The sequence below is a fragment of the Rhinoraja longicauda genome, chromosome 23 (genome assembly GCF_053455715.1).
Source record: "Rhinoraja longicauda isolate Sanriku21f chromosome 23, sRhiLon1.1, whole genome shotgun sequence".
NCBI lineage: Eukaryota > Metazoa > Chordata > Chondrichthyes > Rajiformes > Arhynchobatidae > Rhinoraja > Rhinoraja longicauda.
In genome coordinates this window covers 17,161,705-17,180,469 of record NC_135975.1, presented here as the reverse complement: position 1 = coordinate 17,180,469, position 18,765 = coordinate 17,161,705, and the positions used below count along the sequence as shown (strand labels likewise).

General features: G+C 39.4%; 1 protein-coding gene across 3 annotated transcripts; it reads right to left on the bottom strand.

Moving 5' to 3' along the window:
• Nucleotides 1-769: 769 nt before the first annotated feature.
• Nucleotides 770-16,746, bottom strand: mlc1 (modulator of VRAC current 1). Of its 3 annotated transcripts, none has more exons than XM_078419785.1 (12): nucleotides 16,632-16,746; nucleotides 16,354-16,544; nucleotides 15,796-15,885; nucleotides 14,691-14,744; nucleotides 14,497-14,598; nucleotides 9,298-9,399; nucleotides 8,865-8,936; nucleotides 7,537-7,653; nucleotides 5,597-5,653; nucleotides 4,459-4,581; nucleotides 3,852-4,019; nucleotides 770-2,967 (listed from the first exon to the last, which is right to left on the bottom strand). In XM_078419785.1, the coding sequence occupies exons 2-12, from the start codon at nucleotides 16,531-16,533 to the stop codon at nucleotides 2,893-2,895; spliced, it is 1,140 nt and encodes a 379-aa protein (XP_078275911.1). In that variant the 5' UTR covers nucleotides 16,534-16,544; nucleotides 16,632-16,746; the 3' UTR covers nucleotides 770-2,892. The 3 variants fall into 3 exon arrangements, with proteins under 3 accessions (XP_078275911.1, XP_078275910.1, XP_078275912.1); XM_078419784.1 differs by having other exon boundaries at nucleotides 16,635-16,744; XM_078419786.1 differs by lacking the exon at nucleotides 15,796-15,885 and having other exon boundaries at nucleotides 16,635-16,744.
• Between the last annotated feature and the right edge of the window lie 2,019 nt (nucleotides 16,747-18,765).

Sequence of the window (18,765 nt, the reverse complement as noted above, 5' to 3'; positions counted from 1 at the left end):
AAGTACATCCAATACTGTCAACAAACACCTCAACAAGGAAAAATCCCTCAGATTTCACACTAAGGTTCATCTGAGCATTGGGGCAAAATTGACAGGCAAGTTTCAAGATAAAACATTCTATAAAATAAAACTCCCTTTAACGGCACGGTGGGCCAGCGGTAGAGTTGTTGCTTTACAGCGAATGCAGCGCCGGAGACCCAGGTTCGATCCTGACTACGGGTGCTGTACTGTAAGGAGTTTGTACGATCTCCCCGTGACCTGCGTGGGTTTTCTCCGAGATCTTCGGTTTCCTCCCACACTCCAAAGACGTACAGGTATGTAGGTTAATTGACTGGGTAAATGTAAAAATTGTCCCTAGTGTGTGTAGGATAGTGTTAATAGTGTTAGTGTGCGGGGATCGCTGGGCGGCACGGACTTGGTGGGCCGAAAAGGCCTGTTTCCGCGCTGTATATATATGATATGATATATGAATAAGACAGCAGAGGGCAAATGGCTAAAAGAACAGTGAGGAAGATGACGACAATTTGGGTTCTGTCAGAGACCAGGGTTTAACATCAATTAGACAAAGATAAAGATTATAGATGTTTAATCAGCGATGGATGGGAAATTAGATTAGAAGCAACCCCAGTACAGTCACCATTAATGACAGGGACCACAACACTAGTTTATTGTAGTCAGAAATGGAATAATATAATCAACAAGTTTTGAGACTTTAAAAAGATATGCTCAAGATGAAGAAAGAGTTTAATCAAATTGTTTTATTGGCACCCTGAATAAACCATACCTTCAAAATATCAGAGTTTACAGGATAAACATGATCATTAAGCAAAGACATAACAATTTAGAATAACGAAACAAACTAAAATAAAGTATCATCAACTTTACAAACTGCAGAAACAGAAAGATAAGGGACAGCAAAGAAAAGTAAGGGCATTAAAATTTTAGCGCTATATCGTAGTTATCAACGCTTCTGCACAGTTACAATATAGGAGCTGATTTTTGTCTCCTAAGCATAAATATTCTTTGCCGCTATCAACGCCCACAACCATACCCATCCAGGTTAAAAAAAACATAACTTCTTGCTAGAGGATGCCACAAAAATTGTAGATGAATCTTTGTTGGGTTAGGAATGAAATACACAGACATTATTAGTGAGAGGGACATTGTGTTACATTGTGATTTTCAAACAGGCCCAGTATCACCAGACACAGGGCAGGGACTGCACTGTTGTGTCAAAGTCCTGTAGTATTATTCACATTCGGATGCCATTGTCCTTGTCAGGTAACAATGCCACCAAAGCATCCCACAACTCTGTAGTTTTCAGTGTGTCTGTATAATACTTGAATTTGTCTGCAGCAGATCATTAGTTTTCTTTCGGGAGTAGATGAATGCAAATCAATAAAACTGGCAGATCAATGGTGAACAAAGGAGGTTGAAGACAGTATTAGATCGAAGGAAAGTCCGGCACTGTTGCCAAGAAGAAAACAGCCAACCTAAAAATTGGGAAACTCTCAAATTTTGGAAAAGACCAAGAAATTGATAAGGAAAAGTAGAACACAAAGAGCTAAAGAACAAGAAGCATAAAAACAGACTGAAAAAACTGCTACAAATATGTATAAAACAAAGGATTGGCATACATTATGATGGATCCCTACAGACAAAGATAGGAGAAATTATATAAGGGAATAAGGAAATGAAAGAGAAAGTAAACAAAGATCTTATGTCTGTGTTCATGCAAAATGCTTGAAAACCTCCTAAAAACAGTAGGGAATGTTGGAACCAGAGTGAATAGGGAAGTGGAAGAAATTAATATTAGTTTTAAAAAAGGTAGAAAGGAATGGAGCTGAAAGCCAGTAAATCCCTAAAGCCTCATCGACTGCATCCGAAGATCTTGAACAAGGTGGTTTTGCAAGGAGTGGATAACTCACAGTTCAGCACACAATTAAAAAGGGACATTGGCCTTTATTAAAAGAGGATTTAAAGAGTGGCTGTTTTACCACAATAACAGAAGGCCCTGGTGAGATCACATCAGGAATATTGTGTACATAATTGGGAACATGTCCCAAAGAACTTTTACAAAAATGTTGCTTGCTATACTCCTGTTGAGGGCAGGGTGTGGGAGCACAGCTAGGGTGTGGGAGCACAGCTAGGCTGTGCGGTGCATGACATATAAGCTTTTTGGTTACACCTCATCCAACCATGTCAAGATTAAAGTCTTACTTCTATTTTCTTATAACAAGTTTTATATCCATCAGAACCAAGCTACTCAAAGTATACTTACAGAACATGATGCAGAGATTCTCAGCATTCTGGTTTGACAGCTCAAACAAATCCTCAAGAATACACTTTTCAGCAGTTTATAATTTATTTTTAAGACTGTTATTTCTTCCCTAACTACCATACTTACTCTTTAACTAAAACAGACTGCAAATTTGCAAAAAAAAAGTGGACAATGTAGCAGCTGGGCATGTCAATTATTACTTAATATTATAATGCCGATCTGTATTTCTGTGTCAATTTTTATTGCTCTTTTTTCCACCAATAAACAAAATTAGTCTACATCATTGCTTATATCTTTTTCCCAGTTATTCCAGTACACAATACAAAATAAACCTATATAAAAATCAGCTACTGTGTAAATTAGAGCTATATTGTAGAAAATGTTATCTTACAGTTAACTCATGTGAAACTAATTTTAAAAGATACAGACTCATTTGTTAATGTCAGTCTGGTTTAGAAATTCTAATCAAATTAACATAAATGGTGTTATTTACAACGTTTACCTAAAGCTTTCACATTGGACGGTATGTCATGTTCAGAAGTCACCCGTGGATGAAGAAGACATTACATGCCATTGTTGGTGTTATAATTTGAAGGCACGTCCATCTTGTACTACTGCACCATTTGAACCATGACTGCTTTCCACGCCTTGTCTTTGTCAAAGTCCTTTGTGACAGATTTGGATACCTAGGTAATAAGTAAAATTATTTCAAACCAGCTGTAACAATAATAACATGGAGAAACAAATAAACCAATAGTTTAGTTTAGTTTAGGGATACAGTACGGAAACAGGCCCTTCGGCCCACCAGGTCTGCACCTACCAGCGATCCCTGCACATTAACAGTATCTTACCTACACACACTAGGGACAATTTACACTTATACCAAGCCAATTAACCCACAAACCTGTACGTCTTTGGAGTGTGGGAGGAAACCGAAGATCTCGGAGAAAACCCACACGGTCACGGAGAGAATGTCCAAACTCCGTACAGACAGCGCCCGTAGTCGGGATCGAACCTGGGTCTCCGGTGCTGCAAGCGCTCTAAGGCAGCAACTCTACCGCTGCACCACCGTGCGCCCAATAGTCTGTCGGAAATTAAAATTAAAAACAAAAATGCTGGAAATACTCATCTGCTCAAGGGGGAAATGTAGTTTATATTTCAGGTTGATGACCTTTCCTGATAACTCCACACATGCTGCCTGATCTGCTATTTTTCGCATATCTATCTTTATTTTGGATTTCCAACATCTTTAGTTCTGATCTTCAACATCAAGATATTGCTTTTTGGATTAATGGGTGGTCGGTATTTTTATATTTGTAATATCAGAAAACGCAGCAAAAATATTATATTTACTGCAGCTTATTCAATATAACAATCTATATAACCTACAGAAATGTTACAAAATCCTGTATCAACGGTTCAATCAAGAATTTCTGGAAACAAAGTGCCTGTATAATTAGGCCAAATAAGCAAAATGTAGTTCTTAGATGTACCTGCATTTCATGGACTGCCAAGTAGAAAATCCTGGCTTTGATTTATTGTGAATTTATTTGTGCATATTTATACTTGCCTCAACTGTCTCGCAGCTCTCCTTTTGGAAGTCTGACATATTCCACGTTGACTCATAATATTTAAGCTGCATCTTGTAGCTCACACAGTGGACAAATGTGGCAAGCATGAGACTGGACTGAACCAGTAACAGGAGCATCAGAACAAAAACCAGAATATCATACGACTGCTGCAATAACAAAGTTGGAGAAATGTCCATTACAAATAATCTTTTGCTAGAGTGGCTTTCAGAAAAGTTAACAATTATTATTTTAAATCTTAGAATATAAAATAAGCAAATGTGGGTGATAATTCCGGAGAACAATGAAATACAAGGATACATCAAAAACCTTATCTAATACATATAACTCTTTCAGTTAGGATCACGTGAGCAACGGAACAATAACCACCTATTAAAAAATATAGAAATGAATTGTACTGCATAGGCATCAGAAATGTATTATATACATTCTCTGCTCCATTATATATCTTGAAGGAATTAATTTGAAGGCGGCATTCGAAATACTTACATATTATTTAACACTTTGGGATGTGGGTCTGGAATAAATTATACTGAATTTAAAAGTGCAATAGTAAAAGATGCCTTTTCTTTCAGTCGCCAAACTTACAAGCAAATTTGTTGAACTCTGCCGAAAGATGTCAACGAACTTCATAATGCTGAAGGATAGGTAGCCAGAGGCAGTAAACAGCATTGGAGTTGTGACACTGCTGATAGCAATTAAGACCTCGATCTAAACATTAACGAAACAAATGTCCATAATCATTAAAGAATGCACAGGCCAGATATTTTTTATTCCAATCCTTGCCAAACACATGTCCAATATGATAAGAATAGACACAAAATGCTGGAGTAATTCAACAGGTCAGGCAGCATCCCTAGAAAGCATGGATAGGTAATGTTTCAGGTCGGGACCCTTCTTCAGACTGATTGTAGTAAGGAGAATGGGGGATAAAACTGAAAACAAAGAAAAAACAGGACAAATCGGGGCCAGGAACAGATTCCCTCAGACAAGGCGATTCCCTGATAGGCTGACAGTTGGCAACACAGTTGAGGTAGCCATGCATAGCACAGCCTCTTAAACAGCACAGAATTGAAATAACAGGGGGCTAAGTCTTTGACATTCACTGAACATTCATATATTATTATAGATTAAACATTCTAATAAAAGTTTAGAAAATTAACATTTGAAAAGTTACCTGTGATTTACCATAAAATTACCTTTGATGAGAGATTCCAAGATTTGTTTGAAATAAATCATTGAACTCAATAAATATAAATTGCTGAAATTTAAGCTTAAAGCTGTTCCTCTCCAATGACTTGCATGGTGCAGCCAAACATGCTCAGCAGACGGATTTCCCAGATTAACCTCTGCAGAACTCCAAGAGAAGTCAACCTTTCACCGATCATGACATCCTAAGACACTTCCCACTCTGAGTGTTCTCCTTTCATCACTGCTCCTGGCATTTGAAAAGTCCTTTCTTCCAATGTGTTTGCCATTGAGCAGCCCGTCATTGCCTACAGGTCACCATCTCTGGGAAGTCCAAGGTTTAAGGACGCAAGTACCGACTGCACCAGATCTTACTATTCAGGCCTGCAGGTCATTCCCAGATTTGAAGTCCATCAGTTTTGACTCTGGGGCACTTATGCACTTATGCAGCTGGATAATCGCAATACCATACAAATTATAACAGGAAAAGTTAAGTGAAGCTACTGAATCAGAAATTGATCATGTGTTACCTACTTACCATGAACTTGGATGGGTATTCTGCTGCGACATGGCTTGCAATAGCACCAGGAAAACACTGGGAGAAGCAATCACATCAAGAACATTGTGAACAGCATACCAGAACTTCTTTGTGTGTGAAATCCCCTGAAATTAGAAGCTACGAACACTTGCACACAGACGTAGCCTCTGGCAAAAGTATAATAGTGGATGCCTAGAACTTGCAGCACTGCCTTAGTGAAAGTTGTCAGGTTAACTTGACACTATGACAAATGATGACGTCAACATTTAAGAACTATAGTTTTCTTCAATGGATTTCATTCTGACTCCATAATTATCAATTTTCTAATCTTTAGTTAATAGATTATATAGACCATAGAACATTACAGCATAAGGACAGGCCCCATGGCGTACAATGCCCAGGCCAAACGATGCCAAAACCTCTTATCTACCTGCACATAACTCATATCCCTCCATTCCGTACATATCGATATGCCTATCCAAAATTATGTTGTGCCACTAACATATTTGCCTCAACCACCACCCCTGACAGCATGTTCCAGGCACTCATCCCCCTCTGTGTAAAAATAATCCCTGCATATCTCCTTTGTTCTTTCATCTTTTTTAAAAAAAATTATTTTATTTAAATTTTAACAAAACAAATACATGTATGAACTCATAGTACGCGATGGTACCTACATTATAAATTCGATTATACATTTTAAATTCGATTATACCTGTATTGTTCTGTATTATCTCCCCACCCACAACCCCCCTTCCCCCACCCCCCACTTAGAAAAAAGAGGAAAAAGAAGAAGAAGAAGAAAGATAAAGAAATAAAAATTTTAAAAAAGGAAAGAAAGAAAGAAAGAAGAAAGAAGGAAACCTGGAGACAAGAAGGAAACACTTCCGGCTAATTTCTTCTTAAATTCTTTTTAGGGGTATCAAAAAATTGTTCTTTCATCTTAAAGCTGTGCTCTCCAGTATTTGATTTTTCCATTCTGAGAAAATGGTTCTGACTGTCTACCTTATCTATGCCTCTCATCTATATATTAAAACTCTTGTTTGTTTGTTTGTTGGTCCTGAACTACAGCCAAAACGGTGCACGATAGCGCAACAATTTTAGGCCCACCTTACTCACTGTCGTCCCTTTAGGGAGGGAGGGAGGGTAGGAGGGAGGGAGGGAGGGAGGGGGGATAGAGAGAGAGGGGGGATGGAGGGAGGGGAGAGAGGGAGAGAGGAAGGGAGGGAGGGAGGGAGGGAGGGAGGGAGGGAGGGAGGGAGGGAGGGAGGGAGGGAGGGAGGGAGGGAGGGAGGGAGGGAGGGAAGGAGGGAGGGAGGGAGGGAGGGGGGGAGGGAGGGAGGGAGGGAGGGAGGGAGGGAGGGAGGGAGGGAGGGAGGGAGGGAGGGAGGGAGGGAGGGAGGGAGGGAGGGAGGGAGGGAGGGAGGGAGGGAGGGAGGGAGGGAGGGAGGGATAAGGAAGGTTGAGGGGGATGGAGTGGGAGGGATGGGAGGGGGAGGGGAGGGAGGGGGAAGGAGAGGGGAAGGGGAGAGGGGAGGGTGGGAGAGGAAGGGGAGGGAGGGGGAGGGAGGGGGGAGAGGGGAGGGGGAAGTGGGGGAGGAGAGGGTGCTGCACCAATGCAGGAGAGGTTTGAGCCCAACGGGTCCACTTGGTCTAGTCATTTTATATAGTTCTATCAGCTCTCCCCACAACCTCCAGCATTCCAGATAAAATGATCCATATCTGTCCAACCTCTCCTTTATATATACTCACAATTACATTCTCTCCAAAACAGCTGCTTGAATTGGAAAGAATTGATGCAGTTTACAGGATTGGAAGCAAAATTCTTGACTTGCAAGTTTAGAATTTCCTTTTCCCCCAATTGCAGTTCTGAGTCATGGTTTATTGATTATGATAATACAACATTGACACAAACTACAACTAAACTTTGAATGACTTACTGCAGCCAAAATCCAGAAGAATGTCACAGAGAGGTAGGGCCCAGGGACCAGGGCACCCATATTTAGAGCAATAATTCCACCAAAGACTGCACAAATCGCCACAATCACTTCAACCACCTGCGGAGAAAATATTGACAGGTTTCATAGGCAAAATAGTCTATTAAAAAGGTGCCCTGTTATTTCATGATATTAGCCCCACTAGCCCCTAATTAATGATAGAACAGCCTAAGGAGAGCTTTGAACATTGGCATTCAATGCCAACTGAATTATCCAAGCCAATACAATTAGATTGTAAATGTTTCTTCCATGAAGCTGCATCTTTCCTTTCCATGGGCATGGTGTAACAACACTCCCTCAGTCCCTTTTCAAACATCCATAACTTTTTGTAGAATCCTAAGCTTCGTAACTCCTGTCGAATTCCTGATTTTGATTCGAAAGCAGAGAGGCCAAGGTTTCTCTCAACATAACAGATTTGAGCTCAGGAATTGGATGAAATTTCCAATTCTTCCAGCTGTTTTTTTATTGCTCTGGACTTCAATGTTTTGCTCATTGTGCAATGTGGAAGCAGTGAGAAGCACAGGGTCCTTGAACCAGAAATTAAGTAACTGGTCTGCTCCCCATGGCTTTATTCTTCCTTGGACAAATCTTTGGAGATTTTGAGCAAATGTACCATGACTTCATGATTCAGATACAAATTATCTGCAAAAAAAATCTAGCCCAAGCAATGACATGCTTCTAGAGAAGCGTGATTCATTCTTGAGGGCGAAACAAATAAAAGATGTAGAGGATAATTGAGAGAAAGTAATTGGATTGGGAAACAGTTGACCCGAGGGACCAGATTCTATCAGTTCAAGTAATAGCTAGAAACAAGGAACTGCAGATGCCAGTTTACACAAAGTGTTAGAGTAACTCAGTGGGTCAGGCTGCATCTGTGGAGAACAATGGATAGGTGACGTTTCCGGTCTGAAGAAGGAACCCAACCCAAAATATCACTTATCCATGTTTTCCCAATTGCTAGTATCTGTATACCCTCTGTAGGGAGAGATGCAAGCTGTCTATTGTCATCCATGAAAAATAAACATCAGCAGCTCATTGATTATTCAACCTTCCTTTCAATATCTCATTATGACAGATATTACGCCACACTCTTCGAACACAGTGGGAAAGGTTAGTATGTAATAAGACAAATACAATCAAAAATAAATTTATGACCTATTACTTGAAGACACAGGAGATGTGATCTTAATGACAATTACCCTGATGATTAAATCAATAATTAGCAAAACTGCACTTTTGAGCTTTACAGATACTTGGTATTATCCACTTACCGAATAGGACTTCAAAGTACGAGACGGAAACTTTAAGTGACAAAAGAAGGTTGTTTCATCGTAAGATAACACCTGCAAATATATTGTATGAGAGATTAACTAACATAAAATTAGAATACAAGCTCTAAACAACCAAAAAGAAAATCAAGTCTCGGAAATTTCAGCACTGTTACACTGTTACCGTCACCTTAATTATGTATCTCTACAAATATATGAAAATGGGTGCAAATATTTAAAAATCTGGTACATGATTTATTTTCACAATAAGATGTTAGAATTGTTTTCAATGTTACAAATTGATAATAAAGATGCTTCTAGATATGGTTTATGTCAACTTAACTGCATCAACATGAAAAACAGTGCACTGCTGCACTAATTTATTGTTAAATTGTACACAGACACACAGTGTAAGCATCACAACAGGAATACTTGCTTTCTTTTTCTTACAGCACCTGGCATCCGATCTTGCTGACAAGATGACTTTACTTGCCATGAGAATTTCCAGAAGTACAAGTAAAAGCAAGTTAAAGTTTATCTGTGAAAGAAAGTAAATTGTAAATTATACAAACAGTGGATGATTGAATTTAACCAGTAAACTTATTTCCTTTCATAATTAAAACCCTGTGTGAATTCTCAGTGTGCCTACCCAGAATTTCAAATTAACCACAACTATCCTTTTATGAAGAAGGGTCTCGACCCGAAACGTCACCCATTCCTTCTCTCCCGAGATGCTGCCTGACCTGCTGAGTTACTCCAGCATTTTGTGAATAAATCGATTTGTACCAGCATCTGCAGTTATTTTCTTATATCCTTTTATGAAGGCCTACAATAACGTAGAAAGCACCAGTAATCGTGCAGTTTGAAAATGTGAAACCCATTCCATCTCAAAGATTGAATAATGGAAATTGTCCAGATTTTGTAGTTTTGTTGACATCATCACTTCATGAAATGGGCTGCAACTTTGGTGCAAGTTCCCATTAAGATCCAAAACTGCTCAAGCAGTGTCGTTTTACAACTTCTTCATCAATTATGAGGTATAAAGGGTTTCAATGACATAGCAAGCCATAAATACTTCTATCAAAAATTACTTTAAAATACTTCAAAACCTGGTACCTTTTGCACTTAGAACCTTAGGGTCATAGAGTCATATAGCATTAAAACAAGTTCTTCAGTCCAATTCGCCCATGCCAACCAATATGTCCCTATTACACTAGTCCCACCTACCCACATTTGCCGCACATCCCTCTATACGTTTCCTATTCATGTACCTGTCCAAATGTCATTTAAATATTGTTATTGCACCTGCGACAACTATCTCCTCTGGCAGCTCATTCCATATACCCACCACCCTCTTTGTGAAAATGTTGCCCTTCAAGTTCTTATTAAATCTTTCTCCTCTCACCTTAAACCTATGCCCTCTGGTTCTTGATTACCCTACTCTGGTTAAAAGACTCTGTGCATCTACTCTATCTATTCCCCTCATGATCGTATACACCTCTACATGATCACTCCTCATCCTCCTATGCTCCAAAGGATAAAGTCCTAGCCTGCCCAACATCTCCCTATAGTGCAGGCCTGAAATCCTGGCCACATCCTCATAAATCTTCTCTGCACTCTTTCCAGTTTAATAACATCTTTCCTATAGCAGGGTGATCAAAACTGGACACAATACTCCAAATGTGGCCTCACCAACGTCTTGTACAACTGTAACACAACATTCTAACTTCTATCCTCAGTACCTTGACTGACGAAGGCCAATATGCCATAAGCCTTCTTAACCATCCCATCTGCCTGTGACACCACTTTCAAGGAACCATGCACCAGTACTCCAAGCTTTCTCTGCTCTAGAACACTCCCCAAAGCCCAGTCATCTTCCCACCATCGAAGGCATCCGCAGGAAGTGCTGCCTCAAGAAGGGTGTGAAAATCATCAAGGACCCAGACCAACCTGGCCACCATCTCCTTTTGCTGCTACCATTGGGAAGAAGGTAGAGTGTTCTGAGAACCATTGTCTTGAGGTTCAGGAACAGCTTCTTCCCATCAACCACCAAGTTCTTGAACCACAGTACACAACCTTGAACCACAGTACACAACCTTGAGCCACACTACACAACCTTGAACCACAGTACACAACCTTGAGCCACACTACACAACCTTGAACCACAGTACACAACCTTGAGCCACACTACACAACCTTGAACCACAGTACACAACCTTGAGCCACACTACACAACCTTGAACCACACTACACAACCTTGAGCCACACTACACAACCTTGAACCACAGTACACAACCTTGAACCACAGTACACAACCTTGAGCCACACTACACAATCCTAACCATAACCCTACCTCAGCACATAACTACTATGGATTTTGTACAGGTTCAACTTGCACCATTATGATCTGGTTACCTAATATAACTGAGCATTTGCTGTATAATTGTTTGGTGCCTATTCAATTGTTGTGTTCCTGCAATTAATGTGCCTGTAAAGCTGCAGCAAGTCAAACTTTAATTGTTCTGTTCCTGGTGTGTATTACAATTAACACTCTTAACTCTTGAAACATAGACGTCAATTGCTCAATTTTTAAATGCATGATATCTTCTGGGGTATTGGGAAAATGTGTCCAATTGAGACAACATGGGAGGAAAACAAAGTCAAGAGAAATGTATTTTCTCCCAGATAATTATTATGTCAAATGAAGTCATCTTGTTACCCATACATTTACTAACAGACACATGTATATTCAATGTTCAATGTCCAAAGTTTGTATCATCCAGAACATCTGTTACATAGAACCAAAACATTTGTTACATAGAACCAAAGAAAGTAGAAATTCTGCCAGCTCGTTAGTGGACATCACTCCCTCACTTTTCTACTCTCATCCCTGTATTTCCTTATTCCCTTCAAATATCAAATCAAATCCCCCTCACCTGTGTCCACCTATTATTTGCCAGGCTTTGACCCACCCTCACCTCTCTTCCAGCTTTATCCCCCCTATTATAATCAGTCTGAAAAAGGGTCCCAACCTGAAATGTCACCTATCCATGTCTTCCAGAGATGCTGACTAACTGGCTGAGTTACTCCAGCACATTGTGCCTTTTTCTGTAAACCAGCATTTGCATTTCCTCATGTCAATATTCAGGTAAAATTCTTCTGCACCCTTTCCAAGTCCTCCACATTTTTCCTAAACTGGGGTGATCAGAACTCCAAAATACTCAAAAAATGTGGCCTAAAATGACTTTCTGACTTTTATACTCAATGCCTCAACTGATGAAGATCAACATACCTTTCTTACTACTTTATTTGTTTGTGTTGCCACTTTTAGGGAGCTAGGACTTGGGCTGCAACAGCTGGATCCTCAACATCTGGACGCATAGACCACAATCAGTGAGGATAGGCAACAAAACATCTTCCGCAACAACCAATATCGATGCCCCACAAGGGTATGTTCTCAGCCCCTTTACTATACTTCTTACACATTCACGATTGTGTGGCAAAATTCTGCTCTAACTCCATGTATGTTTACAGAAGGCACCACTGTCGTGGCCCAGATCTTGAACAATGACACTACAGAGTACAGGAAGGAGAATAAGAGCTTAGTAACATGGTGTCAACAACCTCTCTCCCGGTGTCAGCAAGATGAATTGAGCTAATTATTGACTTCAGGAAACGAGATGGTGTACATGTCCCAGTCAGCGTCAATGGTGCCAAAGTGGAAATGATTGAGAGCTTCAAGTTCCTTGGCATAAATATCACAAACCACATTGAAGCTATTGGCAAGAAAGCACACCAACGTCTCCACCTCCTCAGAAGACTAAGGAAGTTTGGCATGTCTCAAACAGCTCTTACCAACTTCCACAGATGCACTGTGGAAAGCATCCTATCAGTGAATCACAGCTTGCATTGCCAGCTGCTCTGCCAAGACTATACAAAATTACAGTTGAGGATGTAGCCCAGCCCATCACACAAACCAGCTATCCCCACCCCACAAATTACTTTATTTATACTTCATGCTGCCTGGGGAAAGCAGCCAACATTATTAAGGATGTGGTTGTTGTTAACACCTTGCAGCCCAGTGGTAAATTGGAGGAACAGCACCTCATATTTCGCCTGGGCAGCTTGCAGCCCAGTGGTATGAACATCGACTTCTCCAACTTTAGATAGTTCCTCTGTCCCTCTCTTCCCCTCCCCCTTCCCAGATCTCCCTCTATCTTCCTGTCTCCACCTATATCCTTCCTTTGTCCCGCCCCCCTGACATCAGTCTGAAGAAGGGTCTCGACCCGAAACATCACCCATTCCTTCTCTCCCGAGATGCTGCCTGACCTGCTGAGTTACTCCAGCATTTTGTGAATAAATACCTTCGATTTGTACCAGCATCTGCAGTTATTTTCTTATACTACTTGTTAACACCCCAGTCATTCCCTCTTCTCCCCTCCTCCATTGAGCAGAAGATACAAAAGCGTGAAAGCACGTACCACTAGATACAGGAACTGCTTCTTCCCCACTGTTATCAGATAGCTGATTAGTCCTCTCACAAGCTTAGGGAGTAGTCCCGATCCCCCCATCTACCTCAAAGCAGTCCTTGCACGTTTTCTACCTATACTTTCTCTGTATGTGTAACATAATAATGCTATAACACTATAATTTACACTCTGATATTTTATTTTTCCACCATCCTCTGTCTTCTGTGGGTAAGCCAATTCTGATTCCAAATTTGGGTATGACTTAATTGTACTCGTGTACCGTTTGATTTGAATGGATTTCACAAAGAAAAAACGTTTTCACTGTATTTCAGTTCACATGGCAATAATAAACCAATACTAATAAATCAATACTCTTGAGCGTCCTGCATACTTTCTAGTTTAATACCTCACACTTGCCTCGATTATACTATATCTGTCATTTCTCTGCCTATGTCTATAACTAATCTACATCATGTTGTATTCTTTGACAGTTTTTATCAGAGGCCACAACACCACTGATTTTTGTGCCATCTGCAAATTTACTAACCGATCAATCTACATTTTTGTCCAAGTCATTTATGTCATGTATATCACAAACTATAGAGATCCCAGCACTGAATTCTGCAGCCAATCAGTCACAGGCGTCCTGCCAAATAACATCCCTCCACTACTACCCTCTGTCCTCTGTAAGTAAACAAGTTCTGAATCCAAACTACCAACTCACCATGAATCCCATGTATCTTAATGTTCTGGATCAGTTTACCATGGATATCCATGCAGACAAAATCCATTGCCCTATCTTTGTGTCCTCAAAAAACTCAGTCAAGATCATAAGACAGATAATGCCATGTTGACATTGCCTAATTAGTCCATTCTCTTAAAAATATAAATATTCCTATTCCTAAGAATCTTCTTCAATAGTTTCCCAACCACTGATGTGAGGTTCACTAGCCTATAATTTCCTGGATTATCCCTATTTCCTTTATTTGATACACAATAAAAGAAAGATTGTTATGTTCACAGCATAACACTAAATCTCTTTTTGTTTGTTTATAATTTTTAATCCTTGATCAAATAATATTGTCCAAATAGCTGTTACATTCCAGTTACACATTTTTAACAAAAATGTCCATTAATAAAAAGTGCTCATAGTTATGATGACTTACATTTAACGCAGCTGGATTGAGGAGTAGTTTGCACCCATACCAAATCATGCACGTTGTCGTTATAGTGAATGTGGAGATGAAGAGAAGCTGGAGGTGTGGTAACTAAAGAAAATAATTATTTTAAATACTGTAACTTCAACCATTAATCAATAAGAATATAAATGTCAAAATGTAATTGACATTAATATACCTACTGCATTAACTCTTCCCTTAGCTGTGGCAAAACTGACAACTGCTGCAGGAATACACTAGGAAGGAAAATATCAATTAGTATAATAATTGCATTGCAGGAGAGGGGAAACAAGTCTGCAAACTACTATAGCACGCGCAATATATGCACAAAAATGACCGGAATTTAAATAGAAAAAATATTTTGTACTAATTTTGGGAGCATATTTGAAAATAAATTATTAATATATGTATTTCATGCGAATCCTGGGTTCTGAAAGAATAAGTAGATGGAGCAAAATACTTCTTGTGCTCCCCTCTCTCTTTCATCTCTCTTTCATCTCTCTCTCTCTCTCTCTCTCTCTCTCTCTCTCTCTCTCTCTCTCTCTCTCTCTCTCTCTCTCTCTCTCTCTCTCTCTCTCTCTCTCTCTCTCTCTCTCTCTCTCTCTCTCTCTCTCTCTCTCTCTCTCTCTCTCTCTCTCTCTCTCTCTCTCTCTCTCTCTCTCTCTCTCTCTCTCTCTCTCTCTCTCCCTCCCTCTCTCTCTCTCTCTCTCTCTCTCTCCCACCTCACTCTCATGCACACTCTGTCCTCTGAAAAGATTGAATTGAAATGCGTCTGGAACACTCCTAACCCAGATCCCCATAGTCACCATTTTTAATTTGGGAGAAATTGCAGTCAGGCCCAGAGAGCTCACAAGAATTGCAGAAGCAAGAAGTGGAAACATTCTCAAGGAGATCGCTTTTATGAAGTTGGAGAGGGGGCATTTTCTGGAGCTGCTTGGAATTTAATCCCAGGATTTTTTATGGCACTAAACAAGCTAAGAAATTTTGAAACTCTAACATCCTAGAACTAATATTCATGCTTTTTTTCATAATAGAAAGATATTTTCAGACTAAAAAATCTAATGAATTATTTAGAATATAAATACCAAGTATTTCCTACAAATAAATTCTTACAAAAAATAGCCCTAAAAGAAATATCTAGAATGACCAAGAAGTGAAACTTAAAATTCACACACAGCTCAAGCAATGTGAAATATTTAAATATTTTTCATAGCATTCCATTCACTATGTTTTCAACTATGCAAAATTAAGATAAACATCTAATAATCACATTTAAAAAGTGCTTACTGAACCTGCTGCACAGCGCAAGTAGTCCATTTCATCAGGAAATACATTCCCCAGATAAACGGAAAACCCAGTAATTATCAGGAGACAACTCTGTAACGCAATTAAAAATGTAATTTTTACCTGATGCAGCAGCATCTTACAGTAATAATAATATCACCACCTCTAATCCATACTGGCCTTGACTACTGTGCTATGACAAAGTAAAATCAAACATCCCAGAACAAACTGTCTACAATTATAACAATTATATTAGAAACTAACTTGAACAACAAAATCTTTTTGCTATTTACTGAGGCTTTCTTTCCCAAGTGATAATCATTAAGTCTTATTGTGAATATTATTGTTTCATTTTGTTTTACAATATTTAATTCTTTTATAATATATCACATTAAAAAAACCTACCTAGGTTACTTATAAATTCCACTTCCTATGCCAAATGTTCTTGTGAAATCATATATAAAATGTCAAATTCAAATATGAGCATTGCTATGAGCTCGTAAACATTTGTTTACGTAAAGTAGTTTTCTTTCATATAAAATTTTACATGGGTACATTTACCCCAATCATCAGACTGTAGATCCATCCCCGGTGATGAAAACAAGTATGACATTTTCTGTTCAGCTGCAGATCACTGGATTGAAAATCGCTGGTGTAACTTCCATTGTCTTGTTTTCCTTGTTCCAATGTAGACATTTTATCATTGCCAAAGTCTTCTTTGTAATTATCTTCCTTGGACATTTTTCTTCTCGCTGTAACAAAAAAAAACACATTAGTCATAGGCATGGGAACGGTTCATGAGTAGAAAATAAGTATTTGTTTCAAAGGTATAAACTCACTACCGTTTTTGATGAGCAAAACTGCAAATGACAGCAACCTTAGTGTTTTGCAGCGACGTGATGTGCTCACGCAAAGTGCTCCCGAAGATTTTACAGTGTAGTGAGCTTCTTTTGAAAAGTTTGCTCATCAACTTTGGCTTTGAGCATAATCTATTCAAGTCGCAAACAAAGCTGCAGCTCAGAAACGGTGAATTAGTGCCAGGAGAGTGGAGTGCATCCTGAATTTAAATGAGCTGAAAAGCCCAGAACAGGATCTTCGCTGAACTTAATTTACTTGTTCAAAACTTTATACGTGCCCATACTTAGCATTTAATGAAGCCAGACAATTTAAAGTCTTATAAGCTAGAGTGTATATGTGGCTTCACGTGTTATATATGCCCAGATTTCCTGAATAAAAACATAATCATCCTGTGCATTTTGGCTACAAATGTAAGAACGTGCAAGGCACATCTTTGTTGGACACTGGTGATTAATGCCCACAGGGAAAGACAAAGGCATGGATTACTTCAGGATTTTTCAACCACTTTGCAAATGTTATTATCCAATGTTCTCCAACATTGCTGGAGAAGCATTTTCACTGTAGCTCGTAACGAGCAGTCCGAGACTACAGAGTCTTCAAGCACAACAATTAGCACTTTGAGAATTTCTACCAAGAAGTAAAGATGTACCAATCTGCTTCTTTTCAAAGTACTTCTTGAAAGTGGCCTTGATCACAGGAATATTTGAAACAAAATCATCATATATAATTTGCAGTGCTAAAGGAGGCCAATGGCTAGATCCACACATGGGGGTCCCTGAAGGGTCAAATGGTGAATGTCATAGTGAAGGACATTTGCAGAATACGGACCACAAAATTGGAAGGTGTAGATCACTCGAGAAGTGCGAGGAACCACCTAGAATAAAAACAATCGAGGAGGGTTAATTTCAATGAACTCAGAAGGATCTTGATGGTTACGTTGGAGTCACGAGCTATCAGTCAGAAATGCAACGGCACAATGGATAGTCTTTAAAAACAGTGACATTCCAATACACTTGTACATGGAGGAAAGAGTGGGCAACACAAACTTGAGTCCACTAGATGAGTTACAGAATGGGATAATGCAGAAAAAAAGTGAAATACAACTGATGTCATTTTAATAGTACAAGAGAATTTTACCTAAAGTTGGCAAATCAATTATGCATAGTTCTATGGATGAGATATAGAGTAGTATATGTGCTAAACCCATATAAAACAAGTAATAATAGTGTTACTTATAGTGTTCATTCTACAGGGTACAGACTGAATAAATAATGATAAACTATTTCCAGTGATGGAAGTGTCAATAAGCAATGTGAACAGATTTGTGAGCAGTTTTGTGCTCCATATCTGAGAAAAGATGTTCTGGCATTGGAGAGGGTCCAGAGGAGGCTTATGAGAATGATCCCGGGGATGATTGGGTTAAACGAGGGAGAAATGTTTGATGGCGCTGGACCTGTACTCACTGGAGTTTAGAAGGATGAGGGGGTTCCCACCAAAACTAAGTTGCCATGGGATGGCGTTAAAGGCACTTCCGAAGAATAGGGTCACAATTGAAGTTGCCTTGCTTTCAGCGGGACTTTGAGACACCCCACATGTTACGGTCTCTCTGCGGCTCCAGTAGAGTGGGAGTTACTTGTATGTCCCACCAACACAAAACAGGATCATTCAATATGGCCAATTACCATGTATTAATGTACTCTCTTGGCCTTTTAAATTGTTCCAATGAAACACGTGTAAGCTCAAGGAACAGCAGTTCATCTTTCCGATAAGCGCATTGTAGACCTGGATTTATTGTTGAATCCTACAACTTCATGTAATGATTCTTTTTTCCCTACAGAGCTCTCTTCCTTAATTCCTTTTTCACTTTCAGTCGCCTCGAATGATTATTGCTCATGTTATTTAATCTCTACGGCTTTTCAGTTTGTCAAGGACCTTCGCTCTTGGTTTCCTTGCTTTCCACTTTATTTGCATCTTAAAATTCTAGCATTTTTCAGTGATTGCTGGCCTTGCCAGCAACCACTAAATTCTGTGAATGAATATAAAACAGCTTTTGATGGAACATCAATAGTCTGAAATGTTAACTCTGTTTCTATGAATTTTGTCTCTACGGTTTCA

What these genes read in the sequence shown, in the direction of transcription:
- mlc1 (XM_078419785.1), bottom strand. Translation starts at nt 16,533, where the DNA reads ATGTCCAAGGAAGATAATTACAAAGAAGACTTTGGCAATGATAAAATG. An exon ending in TCTACAGTCTGATGATTGGG is followed by an intron (nt 15,886 to 16,353) that starts GTAAATGTACCC and finishes ATTGCGTTACAG; the next exon opens with AGTTGTCTCCTGATAATTAC. An exon ending in CTAAGGGAAGAGTTAATGCA is followed by an intron (nt 14,599 to 14,690) that starts GTAGGTATATTA and finishes TATTTTCTTTAG; the next exon opens with TTACCACACCTCCAGCTTCT.